Source organism: Papio anubis, chromosome 5 (genome assembly GCF_008728515.1).
Source record: "Papio anubis isolate 15944 chromosome 5, Panubis1.0, whole genome shotgun sequence".
NCBI classification, from domain to species: Eukaryota; Metazoa; Chordata; class Mammalia; order Primates; family Cercopithecidae; genus Papio; species Papio anubis.
Window position 1 is genome coordinate 100,744,499 of NC_044980.1, and position 22,463 is coordinate 100,766,961.

Consider the following 22,463-nt stretch of genomic DNA (forward strand, 5'->3'; position numbering starts at 1 on the left):
TTGAGATCTCGCCACTGCACTGTAGCCTGGGCAACAGAGTGAGACTCTATCTCAAAAAAAAAAAAAAAAAGTTAATGGGCAACTGAGGGTAAATGATGACACTGAGGCCTGAGAACTTCAGAGTGTAGGGTTAAGAAAGGAATTCAAGAAAGCAATTGCTTACAATTCTAGGAATAGTACAGTTATGTATCCCTAGAAATATCTGCACTTTAAAGCTACTACAAAAGTATCTCATTGAATGTTGTCTTAAATTGCTTTAAAATTACTACTTAAATAAAGAAATAATTCTTATATGAAAAGCAGAGAAATTTGAGAAGTCATCTGCAAGGGGGAAATTTTAATTTTTGTTTTGCAAATTAATTAAAATCTGTCAGGCCTCAACTTCCTCATCTATTGAAAATAGGTAATACTACTTCTTTCATAAGTTAGTTATAATAATTTTAAAAGAAGATTAAAAAAATTTAACTCATGAAGAATTATATACATTTTTGAAATCATTTTAGGAAAATATTTGTTGAATACATCAATACATACTGAGTATCAATGACAGCCTCCCCCTTTCAGCTAGAGAACACTTAATCATGACATGCAACTTACATTTGGTATCAGCATGGCAAAGTTATAGTGAATAAGTAAATTAAGCCTATTAAGTTCTAGAAGAATATAATTAGAGCTCATGTGGTAGCTGTTTATGACACTGCATTTTCATATGCAATTTAACAAATATGGCTGTCTGGATTTAGTAATATTTTTAAGGCTCTGACATCTGGAAAAATCCTACTGGAAAAAAAAGTGTTGCTAATAATAAATACATCACATCACTGACCTCTGAGTGATTATGCAAGACACTGACTTAATATTGAATGCATACTATAGTGTTACTCACAAATTATGTAAACCTGAAGCTCTCCAGGTCTCAGTTTCCATGTCTACAAGCTTGAATATTAATAGTACCTACCTAAATTGGAATATTAATAAAATTAAATGAATAATGCCCACAGAAAACATCCAATAAATTTTAGCCATTTTATCTTTATTATTATTGTTATGAAAGCTTGTTATTTGACTTATTTCTAATTTAACTGGATACTTGATTAGTGATAACCCAAAGTAATATTTCCTTTTACATAATACATGTTAATGGAAATTGTTACCATGCGAATGCTGAATAAGACAGGAAAAATCACAACAAAAATTGGAACTTACACGGAATTTTCAACTAGAATATTTTCATAAGGTTTCTTCAAAAATTTGTCCGTGTTTGCATGTAATCACTTTGGATGATTTCTGTTCTTTCTTTAGAATAACCAACATGTACAAAAGCTTCCACTCAGACACCTGTTCTTGCTCTGAGCCTTTCCAAGGTTGTTCTGCCTCAAATGCCCTTCCTTCTCCTCTCTGTTCTCCCATGTCTCCTCTTCTACAAATCCTTCCCCAAATATTGCAGTCTATAATGATTCTGCCTTCTCTTGAGCCCCAACATGTCATAGGTAGAAAACTTTACGTGGCTTACATCTTCCTTCTCAACACAAGAGTACTTCCCATCTATCTCTGTATTTTCCAGAGCACCCTGCCAGTAGCATGCACACACAGAGTAAACATTTGCTGAATGAAACAAAAATAATAAAACCAGTCCAGAATGAATCCCAGGATTAGAAAGGAATTTAAAGATCATATAGGCTGATTTCCTACCCAACGCTTCCATCTTTCCACATCCTCCCTCAGATATTATCTCTGCTTGAATAGTTCTCATAATAGAGAACTCACTACCACTCAAGATATCTATTTTCAGGAAGTTTTAAACATTAGGAAACCATTACTTGTTTGGGATACTGGAAGTCTAGCATTGTTGCAATTATCTTGGTATTCATTCCAGCTCCATTTAGAACTATCCATCAGTGATATAATACTGATAATGGCCAATAATAATTCTATACATATACCTTTAGATAGTACTTGGAAAACAATGCTTGGTCTGCATATCCAAGGGTACTGTGCAATGAGGATTAAAGATAGGAACTTTGTGAAAAATGATGCTTTATATGATTTGGGCCTAATTTCCTATACCTATAGAAGACTGTTTCAAAGACTAATATTAAAAATAGCTAGTTAAAATTAGACACTATACTTCAGAGATGCTAACAGGAATTGAAAAAATAAAAGATGGAAAGTTAATATTTCAGTTAATAGTTAAATATGTAAATTTATAATTTAGCTACAAAAACTAATTTGGAACAACAACATATATGTACTTTGAGGGGTAAGAAAGTTAAGGGGTAAGCACACAAAAACAGGTTTATTTGTCTTTTAAATGAAGGCCAGACTGTTTCTTAATTAAAAAAAAAAAAAAAAAACGATTAAATGTGAAACTAGAGCTAATCTTTGAATTGGTTGTGGTGGTATTTTCTTGAACAAATGTTTTAAGAAGTCCTTCTCAATTGATTTGACATTTGTAGTCTATTCTAGCAAGACACAGTGATAAGAGTTGTCATTGCTCAGTCTTTTATTTCAAGGTTACTTAGCTACAGTCTTAGGATGCCCTAGGAAATAGGAAAGAATGTCAACCATTTATTTGCTGTTGAGCAAAGGAGAAAGGAGAAAAGCTTAATAATTAAATACCAAATTTTGGGTGAAAAATCATTTCCATTATGTATTAGTCTGCTTTCGTGCTGAGGATAAAGACATACCCCAGACTAGGTAATTTATAAAGAAAAAGAGGTTTAATGGACTCACAGTTCCATGTGGCTGGGGAGGCCTCATAATCATGGTGGAGGGCAAAAGGCACATCTTACATGGCAGCAGGCAAGAGAGAATGAGAGCCAAACGAACAGGGGAAACCTCTTATAAAATCATCAGATCTCGTGAGACTTATTCACTACGATGAGAACAGTATGGGGGAAATGGTCATTATGATTCAACTATCTCCCATTGGGTCTCTTCCACAACACATGAAAATTATGGGAGCTACAATTCAAGATGAGATTTAGGTGGGGACACAGTCAAACCATACCACATTACTAAGAAAAAGAACATAACACCTGCTAAATGTAACTCTAGGAATATAAATCTAGTAATGGGGTACTCTAGGAATAAAACAAAATTTAGAAATGGAGAGAAATAACTTTTAAGATGAACACATAAACAAGGGAAATTTGCAAGAATAGATTTAGCAAGTTAGAACTATTTTGTTAGAAACAATAAAAGTTATCTATATCTAAATAATAGAATGGAAAAAAAGTGCGAATAATCAACAGTAAATATTAGGACATTCTTTTTGACTTACAAATGTCTTTTCTAAAGTTCTTCTCTATCACCTTACAACTATTAGAGTTATTCCTGCTGATAAAAGGAGTGGAATCTTACCTAGTAATCTTGGAGCAGTTTAAAATACTATTTAAAAATGAAACAAAATATAAAATGAAAAAAAAAAACCCAGGAATTTCATTTAAAATGGGAGATCATTACACGTAATGCATACCTAATAATATAAAACATAAAATGATATAATAAAGAGCAAAATTATTTTGGGTGTAGAATTTTTTTTTCTTGAATAATTTATCAATGCTAGTCTGGCAACAAAAGGGATACCGGGGTAACCCAGAATGCTTGTTGGGGTTTCTTTCGTTTCTTTTGTATTTACTTTGATGATGTATCCCAGATCCTAATTTGGGTTAACTAACAGCTTAAAAGGGTTGGTATCCCAAGGGGAGGTAGGTAAGGAACAACCTTTTAATCTTCCAATAGTATTAGAAGGTCAACAAGGCTGGGGTGAGGCGTGGGTTACACCAAAACAATGAATAATGTCACCAGGCCAATCCCTGCCACTCTTCTTGTCTGGAAAAGAAGATGCATTACTTTTTTTTTTTTAAATAAGCAGGCTAGCCTATCCTTTGGATCCTACCAGCATTATCCCTTTAGGAATGCAGAAACTGAACATCTGCATCTAGCACATGGTCCAGCACACACAGTGGGTGCTGAATCAATACTTTTTGACAGAATATTATGTTTGACAGAATGAATTTTTTTTAATCATGTCTGACATATGGCAGCCCAACTAAAATGACATCTCCAATCATAATCATGGACAAAGTGATCTCCTTGACTTGGAAGACCTTTTGCCCAGAGCAATTCAAAAGTTTTGTCAAGCCACATGGTTATGTTAAAAAGCCCCAGATCAGTACTGCGATCAAGAATACGAGGCAGCCAAAGACAGCCCCAGGACAGCAATCCACGGGTCTGTAGAAACCACACAGAAGGATGTGGAGTGGTACTGAGTGAGCCTGTGAGTTGTCAGTGACCTTGTATGCCCCCAAACAACAATGTCAGTATGTATTTACAGTCCTCTTTAATTAAAGATTATTTCACTACTTAAAAAGGGAAACAAAAAGATATCTCTAGAGTGTATTTCTAGGGCCCACAGGAATGCTAAAGTGAAAAAAAAAAAGTGATAACTCTGAAAGAAACCTGGGTCATTTTACAACTGCCCCCGGCACAAGGGTCACAATGGTAATATTCACTGTGGAGACACTAATGGAGATAAGCACTTTATTCATCCATCCCATTTATTATACCATATGAAGTGCTGTGCGGCCCAAAAGAAAGACCGCTTCCTCCGTAGGCCTGATTGATACAGGTTGATTTCTCCTTCTTGTCTTCCTCTTAATCCCAAGGATACACTTTCCTGAAGGAAGTACATTTTTTTTCTTTCTCTCTCTCTTTTTTTTTTTTTTTTTTTGAGACAGAGTTTCACTTTTGTCGCCCAGGCTGGAGTACAATAGCATGATCTCGGCTCACTGCTACCTCTGCCTCTCAGGTTCAAGTGATTTTCCTGCCTCTGCCTCCCAAGTAGCTGGTATTACAGGCATGCACCAGCACGCCCAGCTAATTTTGCATTTTTAGTAGAGACAGGATTTCACTATGTTGGTCAGGCTGGTCTCAAACTCCTGACCTCAGGTGATCCGCCCACCTCAGCCTCCCAAAGTGCTGGGATTACAGGCATGAGCCACTATGCCCAGCCTTGAAGGAAGTAAATTTTCAAAAGAAATTTGAGCAAATAGGTAGGTTGGGAAGTACTCACTGACAAATTGTTTCAGGAACAAAGAAAAGCATAAGGGGAGCAATGAGAAAATTATCCACATAAAATGAAAGTAGCACAAAGGAGAGATAGGTAAGAAATCTAAGACAGGAAGGCAAATGAAAGATTTTAGACTTTTTGCTGTATCTTTTTCTATTCCTTACTAATAATCTTGTTTAGCTAGCTTAGCTCTGGAGATCAAGTAGGCACTAATGTAGGTCAAATTTCTAAATAATGATTTCCACAAACAGAAAAGCCACACTTGGAAGAGGAGAAGGGCTAATTCCTCGTCAGAGGGAGAGAGAAAGAAGATTCTGTATGATACGAACTGCCAATTAATGAGTGTCGACTATGCCACCAGGCACTATATGAGTGTTTTATATTGATTTTCGCTAACGTATGTGGCACGTATCATCATGTGAATTAACAGATGGCAAAACTAGGAAGTAACTTGCTTTAGGTTACAAAGAAAAGAAGTGGCAAAGCTGGAATTTTAACCAAACTCTCTAACACCTAAGTTTGAGTTTTTTTCCACAACACTGCTAATGACATACATTTGTACAGTGATACAGGAATGACAATATTATATTTCTCTTCAGGGAGCAATTTCCCCAGACTGTATTTTCTATTTAGCTGTGTCTGAATTATTGATTTGTTTATAATTGCTACCCTTTACCATAAAGATATATGTTCCATTTGGGGAGTAAGAAGCCTATTAGCATGATCGTTTTCTTTATGACAACTATATCATATATCAATTAAAATAAACATAACTCCGTAACAGCCTGGGCAGGTGTTACTAAGTACTATAATACTACATTTAACACCTGTGAGAATCTTGACAAAAATTACAAGTTATATGCCAGGTGAGGAGCTGTTTCTGAATCAATGAAGCCTGTAAAAGAAATTAAAAATCTCAGTATACCATACTAAAATAATGTACATATCCACCACCACAGAAAGAGGGGGCCAAAAACAGACTCACCAGCTTGAATACGAATAAAGCAATAGGAAGCAGAACCATGGGGTAGTCTCTTAAAGGATGAATTGCCCACCTATCAGATGTACATCAAACTTTAGAATTTCTAAGTAGCTTCAATAATCAAAAAGTCCTATAGAATATGTTTCTACTTGTCCAGTCAAAGAAGGAAAAGGGCATCTGTTTTTCCTTCTTAGAATTTGTAATAATAGGGTAGGGGGAACACAGTCTCTCCAGCAGAGCAGTTACCTTCAATAACATGCTTTTCTCTGGTTACAATAAATAAGCTTTTTGCTGCCTCTTTGACAAAAATTACCCATATAGCATTGGCATTGTAGTGGGTGAAAAGATGAGATAAGCTGAGCTTTCAGTAATTTGTTTAATTTTATAATCAAATAGCAATTGTAGTACAATCTCATCACCTATCAACCTTTCCCTCTCTTCCTCAATTGTGCCCCAACATTTCGGAGAACAGAATCAACAGATGCAAAGACTTTCACCATGAACCTTTTGAATACTTGAAATTCTAGTGAAGAAGGAAGGTAAGATGGGGCAGAGAGCTTGAGAGCTGGAGGGACCAAGGTGCAAGAAAACTCATAATCAATTTCTTATCGCCATGGAGAGGAAAGTCCACAAAATTTTCACTTCTGATTCTGCTCAAACGGACAAGATCAGTTGTCAACTTTGCCTGACATGATCTTCATTTAGGCAAGTTTTACAAAATGACTGGTTGGGCCCCACTTCATAGAAATTCTAATTTGAATAGTTTTAGGTGAGGCTTACATGTCAATGTTTTAGAAACTCTTCAGACAGTCTAATGTGCAGACAGGGTTGAGAAACACTGAAATAAAATAATTCAGAGACACAAATAAATGTAAACCATATTGGTAAGGTTTTAACATAAACCTCTTCCAAGACTTAGGAAAGGAAAGGTGGCAGAAAAATTCTAAGTGAATCTTGTTTTTATCCCACTCCTGTAGAAAAACAACACTTACTAGCAGTGTACACTGTGCTACTCACAAGGTTAGGTACCAGATACATACAGAAGCATGAAGTCAGACATTAATTCCTCATTTTACAACTGAGGAAACGGAGTGTCCTATATGTGAAGGAACTTCCCTAAGGTCAAAGAACAAAGACAGAACTTGATCCCAGATCTGTCGCAACTCCAGAGCTTTTTACCTTCTCAATATCTTCTGGAACATTCCTTTTTGTACTTGATAACTTAATAGTAGGTACTGGGCACTGCCTTTGTTATGACACAAAGTATCTCTACACCTTCAGAATAAAGTGTGCCTTTAGCAACATTTTACACCGCAGAACCTCAGAGGAGTTCATTATAAGGGATTTAATCCATAACTCCTGGCTATTAGCTACCTGACAATTGGCAGTGAAAAAGGGAGAAATACACAAAAAGACTGGAAGAGCAGCTTGTGACAAGTTTCAAATGAATGAATGAAAGTATTAGTTGATTAACAAATCTACATGGGTATATATACAATATACATATATAATACACACACACTCTTTCTCTCTCGCTCAATATGCCCTGTGTTGGTCAGGGAGAACTCTTTAGGACCTAGACAATGCTAGACGTAAGAAGTTTTAGAGAGTTAACCATGTCTAAGTAGCAATCTAATTGCCAATCCAGAAAACAATATAAGTAAAGAAAAATATATCAAAACATTACTTTTACAAGGCAAAATTAGGAAAAAAACTCACAACCCAGAAACATTATGAATAAGACATATTCTCCAAAATAAACTGCAATTAGGTGTGTTTTTAAATTAAAAACATTAGAGTATTTTTAAAATTATAACTTCAGTAGAGTTTTTCAAAAAGATGAATTTAGTAGCTAATAAAAGACAACTCTCCCATCCATGGCAGATGGTCAGTGTGACATCCTAGGACTGGAGTCATTTATTATTACATGTCAGAGCTAACAATACCAACTTAATGGATTATTAACTTCCCTCGAGATAGAAAGCATATTCTCAAATTTAAATGAAGAAATCAAAAAGTCAGAAAAAATAAAAGAAAACCATTTCATTCTCTTATAAAGTCTAATGTATTTTCTGGTTAAAACACTGTAATTAGATTAAATACACAAATGGTTAAGAAAAAATTTATAAAATTAAACAAAAAAAGGAAGGGCTAGGTTATTTTTATTACTCCAACAATATGACTTCATATTTTTCATAATTGTAGAAAACAACTTGCTTTGTGCCACTTTAAAAGAATATTGAAAATTAAGATAATTTAAAATGTTGCATATAAATGTATGCCCTTTACTTCCTATATCCACAAATGGACATTTCCAATGTTTTTCAGAATTTAAAGCGTTAAGAAGTTTGGCATTTAGAATGTCAGCAGATATGCCTTTGACATGATATTACATTAAGCAAATAAACTCAATGTAATAATTTTCTTAGTTATATTTATTATGCCCATTTTATTGTTAAACTTATTTATTGTTAAACTTATTCTCATTGTATACCTCTTTTAGCCATACTTTTTAATTTTGTGTGTGTGTGTGTGCAAATGTACATGTGTGCATGTGTGTGTGATTGCATGTGGCAATGAAGTAATATGCATATTCATTTTACTCTGGTTCTTAGCTCATAATTTTTTTATTTTTAATTTTTGGTACGGTCAGAATGAGCATAAAAAACAGTCTCTAAGATATAGTTCTTGATTTCTTTTAAAAAAACTTTCAATGATTTTGTAACTTTTTATTCTTAGAAAGGATTAGGACAATGGTTCATTACCTACCATAATCTGTGATTTTACAGGACACCAAATATAGTTCTTTCAGGTTTTGTCCTTCCTTTGCAATGACCTCCACACACCTGAAACATACAAAAAGTGGTGAGTTATACTAATGCATTTCAAGTTAAATTAGCAAGGGTTTGAATATAACAGGAAGAGGTCAGCATTTGGTGAATGCCACAGCTTCTTTCAAGGTGTTGCAGGAAAGGTATTATATTCCCTGCTTTAAAGTCAAGTGCTGTCATACCTAACTGACTTTATTTAAATACATTTATGACTAGTGCATCTTTTAAAACCAAAGAGCTTAGAAAGAAATATTCCCATAAGGGTAATGTTACATTTGGTAATAAAAGACTAGTAAACATATGCTGCTTAATGAATATATATTATTTATATAATTAAATAATAAAATAATAATAGAACTGTAGAATATAGATAGATCATTATTACAGGTAGAAGGTTATACACCCATGGTTAATGAGCTCATGGTTAATATGCTCAATTATTAATGATGGAATTAGGTAACACTGAAATAATATTTTTGCAAAATTTTATTCAATTTAATATCAAATATGTTCTAAAAAGCTATAATTTTACAGATTAAAGATGAAAGAAAATATGTACACGTAACTTTAAAATATCTTATTCTTAATATTGTAAATAAGTTGTTGTAAAGGTTTAGGCCATTTTAACAATATAGATATAGATATGTAAGACTGTCTTTTCTGGTTTCATTTAAGTTAAAAAAATTTTTTTAATGGTGCGCTCTGATCTAATAGGCCTAGTAGAAGTTGTATTACAGAATTGAATGAACTTTAAAAATAATGATTAACAATATTATCTATTTTGTGGCTCAGTTTCCTATAATATCAGAAAAATTTGTGCAGTCATACAGACACACAGGCAAATGCACCCTTCAATGCAGTCCCTCTTTTAATCTTTATAAATAACAGTTAAGTAAAAGGGTAAAAGCAAAAAGAGTCATTAACCTTTTCTAGAAAGTAAGGATCAAGTAATTTGATACCTGTGCGCATAATCTATCAAAAAATTACTCAGTATCCATCTCTGTCTTTCCTATATTTTATTTGCTGTCTGGCTTATTTGTAGGAATCTTCATAAAATGTCAGGAAATTTTATACAATTTTACTTCACATAATTCATTATTGAAGGTTAAATTAGTTATAGAGAAGACATATATTTCTTTTAAAAAATTTTTATGGAATTTTGTTTTAATGGAATGATAAACATTTCAAATTTCCTCAGAACAACCAAATAAACATTCTATCTCTTCCACTATTAAAAAAAACTATAAAAAAATGGATAAATTTTTCCATGTCTAAAACGAGAAACTTAAAACAGCAAGACAATGCAATTATGACTGATACAGGTTGTGAGGAAAATTTTAAAGCTAATTCCATGTCATTTGGTTTTTACATAATATTTAAATAAATTCATTATAAAAAGAATAAAAACAGAAATGAAACATTACCAACAATAACAACCTTTTATATGGTAAAAACTATTTTTACATGCTAAGAGTACACAAAAAGGCCCTAGATGACTGTAATATCCTAAATTATTAAAAAATAATCTGACGACTTTCAGTCAAGTAAAATATACATATCTCACTGTCCTCTTCCACTACCTACCAAAAAAACAAACAGATCCAGTATTTCGCATGGCCACCAAAAATCATTAATTGTAGTTTGTTCTCATGCTCTATTTGAATAGTTCAAAATGTCTGATTTATATTTGATTATGCTCTAAACAAGTGCAATATCCTATTTATCTTCCTTGTACTTGATTTTACATCAGATATGCTATAAGCACATAAGACATACAGATGACTAAAAATAGCAAATGACACAATTGACTTCACTGTACAAGCCAAGTCAAATGTTAGTACATAGGCAACAAGAACCAACATTTATATAAAATAAGATGATCACTCACTGGATAAAGACTTCCTAAAAACTGGTAAAAGGTCATGAGCATCAGGTTTCCCCGCTATTGAACAGAGAAAAGTTCATGAGGTGTAGACAATTATGAATACCTATTATAAAATCATTTAGCACACTCAGGAGGCAATACAGTGGCCAAGAGATAACACATGATTAAGAGTAAGCAGTGCCTTTCAGATAAAAAAGGGAGAAATATAAGAGAAAAGCAATTTGCTTTCTATAAAGAATCACCTAGGATTTTTGCTGTTCTTGAAAGTTCAGGTAAACAGGGTTTTCCAAATACTTTTAATTACCCTGATCACAGCCAGTGTGCTAAAAGTCATGTACAGCATAAAATTAATTTCTGAAATAAAAATTCATTGTGACAAAACCATACCCTTGGAAAACCTGTAGCAAAATATTAATTTTACATCTGTTATGGATTTTACATTTGAAAAGAGAAACCCCAAATTCTGTGATTTTGGACAGAAACGTCATATATATTGAGACACAAAATTGAGTGGTTGCAGTAGGTAGATAAAGTAGCTGTTGTTTTAAGAATTGAAAATGGAAGTGGTTTGTATTATCCCATTACTACAAATTGGTGGAAATGGAACACCACCTCATGTTCCTGGCTAGTGTCTGAAGTCTCATAATCCATCTATGTCGTGTTTCCCAGGTAGCATGTGATGACAGCAGTTCACGATGAGAGATTGAGGGTGCTGACTATCCTTTTCTCCTGAAACTTTCAGAGTCCATTCTATAACATGTTTACAAGTAGTACATAACACAAGTCTGTGAACATATTTACTTTAAATAATTCCACTGTTTTACAAAGAATCTTGGCTCTAGTCATAACCTTTAGTGTATTAAAATCAGAGCAATTTCTAGTTCGCTGTATAGTACGTATGCACAAAACAAAGTCATAAATCTTAGTATGGACTACAGGTACAGCAAGTTAAGAGGTATTTATAAACTGATACCAATAAAAGAGAGAAATGTGGGCAAAGCAATAATCTTGAAGTGAGAAGGAGAGTGACAGAACCAAAGACCACATGTAAAATGTTTACTTCTTCATCACCTTTCTTACTCACAGATTACATAGAAGAATATTCATTAATCATAGTGATGAATTAGTTTGGTCCATAGGAGCAAGCCATGAGTCTCTAAACTCACAATATAGAATTCAAATTTTTCCTATTCTTCCCCAACCCTTTGTCCCCATCATTCCTATAGGCAAAGCTCAGAATATCACATGGCCATTCTCTATGAATCAGTAGGTTCAAAGATTTCCCACTTCATGTATGAAAACATAAGAAGTTATAAAATTTAGGAAAAGAACTGTGTCCTTACAGAAAGTAACGATGTATAAGATAAATAAGAAAAATTCATAACATGGGAAAATGGCATAGTGGATAAATGCTGAAGAATATCAAATACTTTTAAAGTAGCTCATGAATGTCAAGCACAATTAAGATTACTAAACCCTAAGGAGAGATCTGTCTTAACAAGAGAGAATAAAGGAATCAAAAGACATGCTAGTCTCCCCTTCAGGGAATCACAGAACAATCACGTACATTTTTTGGAGCCCTACATCATCATTCTCTACAAGATAAGTCCATATGAAAAAGTTCTCCAAAAAAAAGTCTTAGGTTCATTTAAATATACTTTAATTTATTCTGAATTGCCTACCCTCAGTTTATTTTCCTGCTTTTATGTTTTGGCAGGGGTCTGAAGAGAATTTAAAAAAAACCCACAACATTGCTACCATTGTAAATTCTTGAGTAACAGCTGTTGAATACATATATATATAAACTCTTTTGGAATACAGAAAAAGGGCCAGAAAATACTGCTCCAAAGTATCCTAAGCATCCAGAGTTATTTTTGATAATAATGTAACTTTATGCTCACTTGCTTTTGATAATGTTCTAAAATGCACCTGAAACATCTGATGAAATATGAAAAGCAACAGAAAGGTTACTTTGGTAAGCTAGATAGGATTTTTTTTCAAAGATGAGAAGGCATTACTTATTTTCAGTGGAGGGAAAATCTGTCTCCTTAGCAATAGATTCCTAATCATATGATTTATGTGAAGGGTAAAGGTTAATGAATTAAGCTGTGTAAGCTTCAAAACTATCAAAGGAATTCAAAAGAGCCTTGAATTATGGAAAACAATGGCCCATTCTACATACATACCAAATTTTTATGTTTTTTTGTCTCCTACTCAAAAGCTAGAACATGGCATTAGTGACAATTGAAAAGAACTAATGAGGAAATATGACCACATCGCTTGCAATAGGAGTGCCCTAGGAGACCTTGTTACTGTTTGTGATTTGCTTTAAACCCAAAAGAAGCTAATTGGAGCTGCCAGACACTGGTTTGCAAATCTCACTTTAAAGGACAGGCTCAATCACCTCAGATGTGTGAAAAGAAATGTCCCTATTAGAGATGCATTAGTATGTGGCTTGGTGAATTTCTAAATAAACTTTAGGATGTTCTTTCCTAAGTCACTTTTATATTTGAATAATAGATATATCTTTAAGTGAAATACAAATGCAACAAGACAAAACCAACCCCACAGATCTAAAACAAAGAACTATGAAGAGGGCCGGAAAGTAATTGGCAAATAAGTGCATCTGGGATCTAGGTATATTTAGGTTGAATAAACATGTGGATCAAAACTCAAAACTCCTAAACAAACAAATCATAAAAGTGATCTATTTGGGGTTTCAGAAACAGAATCTCATTTTCATCATTTCTTGAAAGTAAGCAAGCCAAGAATCCAACCTATATTACATAGATTGTAAGTGGGCAGGGGCTTAAGTAGCTATAACACATACACATACACACACACACCCCCCCACACATGAAAGGAGTAAAAAGTGTTTACGAGATCTAAAGAGAGTAACAAGAGGGCAAACAGTCCAATTCCATGCTGCAGAAGCTCATCCTGACTAATTCATACATGGGTCATTTAAATGATAGCAGAGGTCACCAAAACACAATTGGGTATCTTACAGAAAGAATAATGATATCTGATTGATTTTTCTAAAGCTCTAAATGAAGTTTTACTGAAGAATAATCCAATCCCAGTGCAGCAAATGAATGGGTATAATTTATAGGTTTACTCTGCTTTCAGAAAATGTACAATATAAAAGATTTCTATGCACAAAACAGAAAAATTTACAAGTCAACTTTTACAAGATGAGTCAATTCGAGAATCTATTAATACACTTGATCTCAGTCAAAAGGCCAAGAAGCAATCAAGAATCTATTAATAGTATGTTTCCCCTTAATACATTTGAATACAATTTCATTTATGAGTCTTATATTTATATACTTTTTCTAAGTAATAGGACACCTTAACCTTGCAGAAATGGCATGAAATAGTTTTTTTTTTTTAATCTTCAAGTTAAACAGCTGTACATAAATGACAAATACAGGATTATTTCTGGAACATGGCAGATGGTATCAAGGTGATATGTTAAATCCACTTTGTATTCTGCAGTATACTTTTTTTGTAAACGCTCTTGTATTCAATCCTATTGACAACACAATACCAAATATACACCTAAGTCAATTTTTCATGTAAAATTCTACAGCTGTGCTCATAGAAGAGATGTTTACTGCAAGAAAAATTCTTTTTTAAAGGTTGACTTGCAATTAAAATGTGAGAGCATTTGCTCAAAGCACGTTCTTAATATACCACAGGGGCAAAGACTAGTAGTGACATGCAAAATGTCACCAGCTCCACCAGTTAACAACAATTATCTTGGGACACTCATTAAGTTCTCACTACCAAATGTTATTCTCTAAAAAGCCAATATCTGATTAGTGTGGCTGAGATTAATTTAAGCTCTTGCTGCTTAAACAATAGCAAGCCGATGCCCATTTTGTCACACTGAGAGGTAATGGAAGACTACAAAATTAGAATAGTAGTGTTTTGTTATTTATGTTTTAATGAGGCACACCACAAGAGGTGGCCTACAAACTGAAATGTTACTAAAACTTCAATTCTATGGGTTTGCATCTTTGCCAACAGAGGGTGTTACACCTTTAAGGAAAATGAGGCAGAGCAGATGTCATTTGCTGATTCTTTCTGGACCACTCTCTCCTTGAGTGTCTATGACATTAAATAGGTTTTCTCATTGGAGAACAGGATTTAGCACTGAAAAAGTAATATACCAACAAAATAATATTTTTCATATATTTAGGAATGGCCATCACCAACCTGCTGTTATGAAAATAGGTTTTTCTTCATTTATATAGTAAAATATGTTTAAATTTAATTTGAGTGTTTCTTAGAATACTTTAAACATGTATTTTGGATAGAATAATGCCTGCAATATTTTAAAACGCACATTTTCTTTAAGCTACTAAGAAACAAGATGATTAAAGGTTTTTCTGAGGGGCGGGTACAGAAATTGAACTAACAAACTTGCAAGAAACTTGGCTCTGGCTTTAATATTTCAGATTTATTTAACCAAAAGTCTTGCTTTTTAATTTCAGCCATTGTTCCATCCTTTACCATAACTAACTAAACCTTATGTAACAAGTTAACATTTTCTAAGCATTCCTCAGAATATGCAAGAAGCAGAAAAAACATGCTAAGCTTTATTAATTCATTTATTTAATTAAAAATGTTTCATTGAGTGTGAACTATGTTTTAGAAATACTAAAAGATATAATGAAAAGCCACATTATTATAAAATGAGGAACATAATACTTATAACCTTGATGGATCAAATACTGTTTATTGTTTGTGGCCGTAGCTGACATTCATGTTCATACCCAGGAGCAGCAAAGTCCTATTACTATCTCTATAACTACTAAAATCAACTGAAGGTAAGCATTTCCTTTAGTCCTATAAAGAAAATATTTCAGGACTAAAGGAAACACTAGAAAAAAAAAAGGAAGAAAAAAATTAAAGGCAAGCTTTCCTAATTCACCAGTTTATTCATTCTTCAGTAGAAACACATGTCGTTAGTTACTTTGAATACGTAAATGCTAAGAAACTTCCTTCATCTTTTAAGGTGTTTCAGTTTCCATCAATTCATAATCCATAACTGTAAGGGAATCCAGATACTGTACAATTTTGATATACCTAAGACTGGTGCTATCTTTATGGTGTTCTGGCATATTTTAATACAGACAGCAGAAGAGAAGACTTTGTCACCCTACATGTAACAAAGATTTACCATGTGGAAAGAAAAGCTCAGGACCCTAGAAAAGCAGAAATACTAAACATTTAAAACCACAGTCTAGGTTAATGAACTGTAATTCTTTAGAGACCACACTTGTCCTGAAAAAAAGTCAGGCAAAATTCTGCAAGCTCCAAACTGATGCCCACCACAAAAACATTAATAGTGAAACTAGAAATATTGTAAAGAGATTTGACAGGCCTCCAAATAGCTAAAAAGGATACTGTGAAATTTAGGTGAAATATTAAACATATAATTGATTATCATCTCTCTGCCCAGCCTGTTCCCTTTATCTTAACTGCTATAAGTATTGATATGAAAGTTTCAATTCAACAGACCATGTATTTTAAGCTCACTTTTAATTTAAAATGGCTAAGACTAAATTATTTCAGTGGAATATAAAAGCACTCAGAAGATGAGATTTCAGGCACCATTCATGAAAGAGTTAAGCACTTCCTCACCAGAAGACAGTCACAACTCTGCTTTGTAGTGACTAATTGCCTCTTTAACCCCTGTGCTCTGGGAGTTGGCCTGTGCTTCAATACTAGTTTTGTGATACAGCCAAAGACTGATGTTCAACATAGACATCCCATGACCTGTGTAGCCAAGGAGGCAGCTCAGACAAGATGCTGACAAAAGGTTTCCTTCTCATTTGGGAAGGCATAGAATCTCTTTTTGGATAAGCCAAATTCTCAGAAGACTATAAAACATAGGAGGTAAAGATAATTTATAAAAGTTAAAAGAATGGTTTCTCACTTGAGCTAAGAATGATTCTAAGCATCCCAATGTATCACTCAAAATTTTGTTCAAAAATGGTTTTAGTAATATGAAAAAAAAAGTTTAGTTCTCTTAAATGCAATGAAGAGGGTACCTAATTTGATGCCTTTGAAAGCTTATAATTAGATAGCTATAATCAAATACAGAGGAAAGCAGGTCAACATCTTCATTCCAAATGTTTCCCGTACGCTTTAAACATTTGTAACCAGGAAGCCTGCACATTGTCATTAATTTTTAAGCCTGGCAACTTCTGGTCTGATCAAAAACTAACAAAAAATTTTTACAGGAGATTTTATGTAGAGATTATATAAAACTAATTAATCCTGCAATTGGGATGGCAGAACAGGATAGTCATGCTTTCTTGTTATTTTCTAAAAGGGAAGGAATGAGGAAGAGTTGTAGATTAGGGAGCAGGAAAAGTATAGGCAGTGGGAACAACTAACCCACATACTCATTCAGAAATAAGATAGGAGAAGAATCACATAAGCTTGAGGAAGGCAGGGACCTACATAAATTTGACATTATTGATGCTTAGCCAGATTGTACTTTGAATCCTTTGAGTCTCAAGGATCATCACTGAATTTATAAAACCTGCTTCCAAAGCTCTGGGACTGCCATTGCTTTACTCTCATTTTTCCCATATAATTTGCACATTAATGTTCACTTCAGAGGCAAATCATCTTTGCTGTAACATTTATAAGAAAGAGGCAGCAGGTCATGTTAAGTTATTTTGGTGCACTGTGTTTACGCAGAGAGATAACTTTTTACTTAAAAAAAATTGTTTTTATTTATAGAAATATGTGGACTATATTTAAAAAAGAATGTGACAATAAAGGGCATCAACCAATAATTCTCTACAAAAAATATGTAGTTTATTTTTATAATCCAAAAAAAAAAGGATGATAGTTGATTTCAGTTTTTTTTTTTAACCTGAAGGACAGAGAAACAAAGTCTTCCACATTTCCTTTTTAATGTTCAAGTAAATGCTATAGGATTAGATTTCAAGATTCCAGAAGAGGCTATTGAATCTGACTTAGCTTCTCCGGCTATCAGGCCATTTCAGTGGTTCCTAACATTAAGAAGTCCATTTGCCTGTAAAATAAATATACTTCTAGAGGTTTCTTTCTAATCTGTTTATCTAATAATGCAAAGACTTGGTTATAAATAAGTTATAATCAAAGGACTATGTAGTATATATGTACATGTATGTATATACATTTATGAAGAGAACTCTTAACAAATATATTTTTTCCTTATCCATATTGTCACTAAATCAGCAAATGCACAGTTGTTGTGTATACACTAAAAAAAATAATTTAGCAGCCTAACCTCTGAAATACCATAATCACAAAAATCCAGGTTGCTTTGCACGGACTAGTCACCAGTCTATTCCCTCTGAAGAGAAACACATCTCTTTGTTCATAGGGAGAGTGGTGGAAAGCTAATGAAACCAGTGTGTAAGACTGATAGAGACCACAGGGAGGAAGTTACCCATTTTCTCCTTGCAGAAAGTTGTAAAAGCAAGACAGTATGTAAACGCAGAGAAAGGAGAAGGCACATTTCACTGTTTGTTTCAGACAGTGGATACCTCTGTGGGAACATCATGTCTGATAGCCAGCAGAGACAACCAACATTCCCAATCTAGTACTCAGATTTACATTATTTTAAAGGATAAACCAAAATGAACAGTGCATCTCTCTGGCATATTTTGAAATGATCTACCATTAATTAATACAGTTACTGTTCTGTCTGCATAATCAACAAACCATTTAGCAAAATAGTGTAACAGTATTAAAATTTCTGCTCTACACAAAAAGCACTCCTTTTAAGTACCCAACTAAATAAAGGAATAATATTCTGGCATTCTGCGAAAGAAAGATTGAGAGTTCGGGAGAAATAGTTTATTATTTTCAAAAGTCATTAGTGGAATAAGGAAGGAGAGCAATGGCAGGTGTTTGAAAGAGATGGCAGGTAGATGTGTCTGGAGTCAGTTAGCCAGTTTTGTGCTTCTATAGGCTGTGAGGGTATCATGAATTCTGTCCTGGTAATGATAGAATTTTATACAAAAAAAATAAAGTTAGAGCATAAATTCGTTTTTTGGAGATGTTTTATTGAAAGGTAAGCACAGACAGGGTCATTAGATTCACAATACTATTAGGCCATTTGGCAACATTGGGGGAATGCGAAAAGTAAGAGCAATTCAATGACACATCACACTCTGAAAAAGGTGACAAATTATAAAAGGTAACAGTATAAGCAAGTTAGTGAATGTGGATACATACTCAAGGAAGCATTAGTTGAGTTAGTGATTTAAGTTTGTGGAGAGAACATTGTAATGGGGAAAAAGAAGAGAAATAATACATTAATATATTGCACAATTACCAAGGAGCCCAAATTTATTTTAGTTGTTTACTTATATTTAGCTGTATTCCATTAGAAATTCATATAAAACTATAAAAGAAATATTTGAGAAAGTCAAGGAGTGTAAAAAATAGGTAGAAAAATATTAAAGTCTGGGATATACCCATCCTGAAGGCATTCACATAATTCAGACCTGGAAAGCCTCCACATGTGGGATAAAATTTCAAGCGTTCAAAGAACCAAAGAAAGAGGGAAGCATGGTAATTTATGCATAATATCATAGGACTTTAAAAAATCAGATGTTCAAAAGAAGCTACAGAATGGCTAGATATGCTTGAGGCATTTCTGGTGGAAGGCTGAAGTTTTAAGAAAGTTCAAAATATTTTGTATCCATTGAGAAAATTTCCTCCCACTTCTTAATAGCATTGTAAACTTAATCCATGAGAAATTGGTCTCTCAAAAAAAAAAGTTTAAAAAATCAAAATGTATTATTGTACATGGCTAGTAACATAATACAGTAGTAAAACAGAGATGATATTTCACTACACCTGTATTTTACTAAATTTTAACACTTCAGGTAGAAAATCAATTGGTTATAGATAATGGAAATGCATCTGCAATGCTGACTGCCAAAATTCTGTGTGTGTGTGTTTAGGACATGGTACTGAAATTGGGAACTAAATTCAACTTCTCTAAGTCTCTTCTATAAAATGGAAATTATAATATTTACCTCCAAGGATTTTGTGAAGGTTACATTTCATAACATTTGCAAAGACACTTTTAGGCATTTAACAAACATTTGCTAACATCTACTTTGTCATTAATTATTTGGACACAAAGACAGATAAATCCTTTCCCAAAGGGAATTCACAATCTTGTCAACTTTAAATATCCTCCACATAAATAAGGCAGGGTTATTTAGAACAAAATAGTATTTCCTCATTTCTCAGAAAACTAGCACTCTGGGGCTTTAATATTTGACATATGCAAGAAACAGTAAGTTTATGTTAAATCAATCCATTTTTTTAATTTAGTAAAAATACAAATGCAAAGGACATAGAGCAGCACCTAGCATATAGTAAGCAATTAAGTGTTATTTATCATTATTTAAGCCCTAGCATGGAACCCAGAACACTTAAAAACTACCTGTAGTAGGCTGAACAGTGGCTCCCAAAGACATCAGGTCCTAATTCACAGAGCCAATAAATGTTACCTTCCATGGAAAAAGTGTCTGCAGGAATGATTTTGAGATGGGGAGATTTTATCTTGGATTATCTGGGTGGGCTGTAAATGCAATCACTAGTATACTTACAAGAGAGAGGCAAATGAAGATTTGACACTGACAGAGTAGAGAAGGCAATATTACTATGGAAACAGAGATGAGGGTGATGTGGCCACAAGCCAAGGAATTCCTGTAACTATCAGAAGCTGGAAAGACAAGGAATGGATTCTTCCATAAAACCTCCAGACAGAGGATGACACCCTGATATTGGCCCAGAGAAACTAGTTTTGGACTTCTGTCCTCCACAATTGTGAGAGAATACGTTTTCATTGTTTTTAAACCACAAGGTTGAGATAATTTTTTTTACGATCACAGGAAACTAATATAGTGTTTAAGAATGATATTAAATTAATCACTGGATTACATGTATAACACCAAGGAATTTGATTTATAAAGGTAACATGCTAATGGCAATTAAGATGATGTGATTGGATGGAACAAATTTTAAGTTGTGAGAAAGACAAAAAAAGAAAACCTATATTTAAAGAATGCTACCATATCTTCAGTCTAATTAGAATAAATTCCAAAAGGTATGTATTTGAAACTTGAAACTTTTTTAGAATAAAGACCCATTTTCCTTTGATATTATGGAAAATTTCAAGCAAAAATGTTGACAGAATTGTGCAGTTAAAAAACCATTATCCATCACTTAGATTCTATTAACATTTTGCTACATCTGCTTTATCTCAGATGTATCCATCTATCTCTTTATTCATCCCTGTATTCATCCATCAATTTATCTTATTTTTTATGCATTTCAAAGTGCAGACACTGATACATTTCACCCCTAAATACTTTAGCATACACATCATAAACTACAGATGAATGTTTGTTAATGGTTATTTTTAAAGTAAATTTTACTCACTGTCAAATTTGTGATTTGGGCACAAATCTTAAAAGCAATAGGTTTTGACAAATGCATATATATGTCTACCTTGAACCCCTAACAAGATCTAGAGTATTCCTAACACCTCCTAGTGCCTTCACACCCAAGGCTCATTCCCACTCACAAATGCAACTACTGTTGTAGATGTTTTTGTTACTTTGTTTCATTTTACAATAGCCTAGTTTTATCCATTTTCTTTTGTGAGTGAAAACCTAAAAGTGAAATTGCAGAGTCACAGAGTATTAGTAGTACACACGTAGTAGGTGTGCAATTAGTTTTATAAGAAACTGCCAAATCTTCTTCCAAAGTTGTTATATCATTTTACATTCCTACCAACACTTATGAAAATTTTAGTTGCTCCACACCCTCAACAACATAGATGTTATCAGGCTTTCAAATTTTAGACATTCTGGTGAGTTCATAAAGACCAGTTCAACATTAAAAAATTTAAAGATACTGCAATAACAATTCTACTTTTTAAATATTTTCATTAAGGAAATACACAATGACAAAAAGTAACTAGAAATTGGGTAATATTTTTAAAGTAATTCATATACTTCCAGAATTTTGAGAAAGTGTACAAGACATAAAAACACACATATGTCATATAATTTATGCATTTTACAGGCAATACTTGTAAACCCTATGCAACAGCTTTCTGGTCCCAGATAACATTTCACATGCTAGTTCTTTGGGATATTTTCATGGTTAATTCTACATATTTCACCACCTTTATTCCAAGCAACCTACATATCCAACAATGACCAGATAACTTCAGGACAGAAACCTTAAGTCATTGCATATAGCCCTCGATATTATATTACATGCAGTTCTCCACTTTATCTCTCATGAGTTGAATTGGAATTTGGGAACCAATTTTAAAATCAGCCCCAAACGCTCATGCTCTGTTAGCATCGGGCTTTTCATTTAAGGTTTCTACTCTAACTGAATATTTGATGGAAGACCTTTCATAATGTTGTAACTTAAAAGGTACACTGCTTATCCTATCACCAAAAGAATTCTTAAAATTGTGTTGCCAGAAACTGGATTAGGACTCTGGCATTAGCCAGCAAATAGTAAAGCTAGATACCATGTACCTCCCAGCAGTTTTCTTCAAATCACTGAAAATAAAAAAGGAATTTCTTTTCTTTTATTATTTATAATTAATACTTAAGTACATTGCTCAATTTTAAG

General features: G+C 33.4%; 1 protein-coding gene across 2 annotated transcripts in view; it reads right to left on the bottom strand.

The window, feature by feature from the left end:
* The window catches only part of FBXL17 (F-box and leucine rich repeat protein 17), a 539,707-nt gene that overhangs the window by 154,751 nt on the left and 362,493 nt on the right, over positions 1-22,463 (bottom strand). The window contains exon 7 of one of the 2 annotated variants that reach the window (XM_003899972.5): positions 8,826-8,902. In XM_003899972.5, the coding sequence (XP_003900021.1) occupies positions 8,826-8,902 (77 nt within the window). Of the gene's footprint in view, positions 1-8,825; positions 8,903-10,775; positions 10,830-22,463 lie in introns of those variants that run through there. The other variant, XM_031666765.1, reaches the window with a different exon arrangement.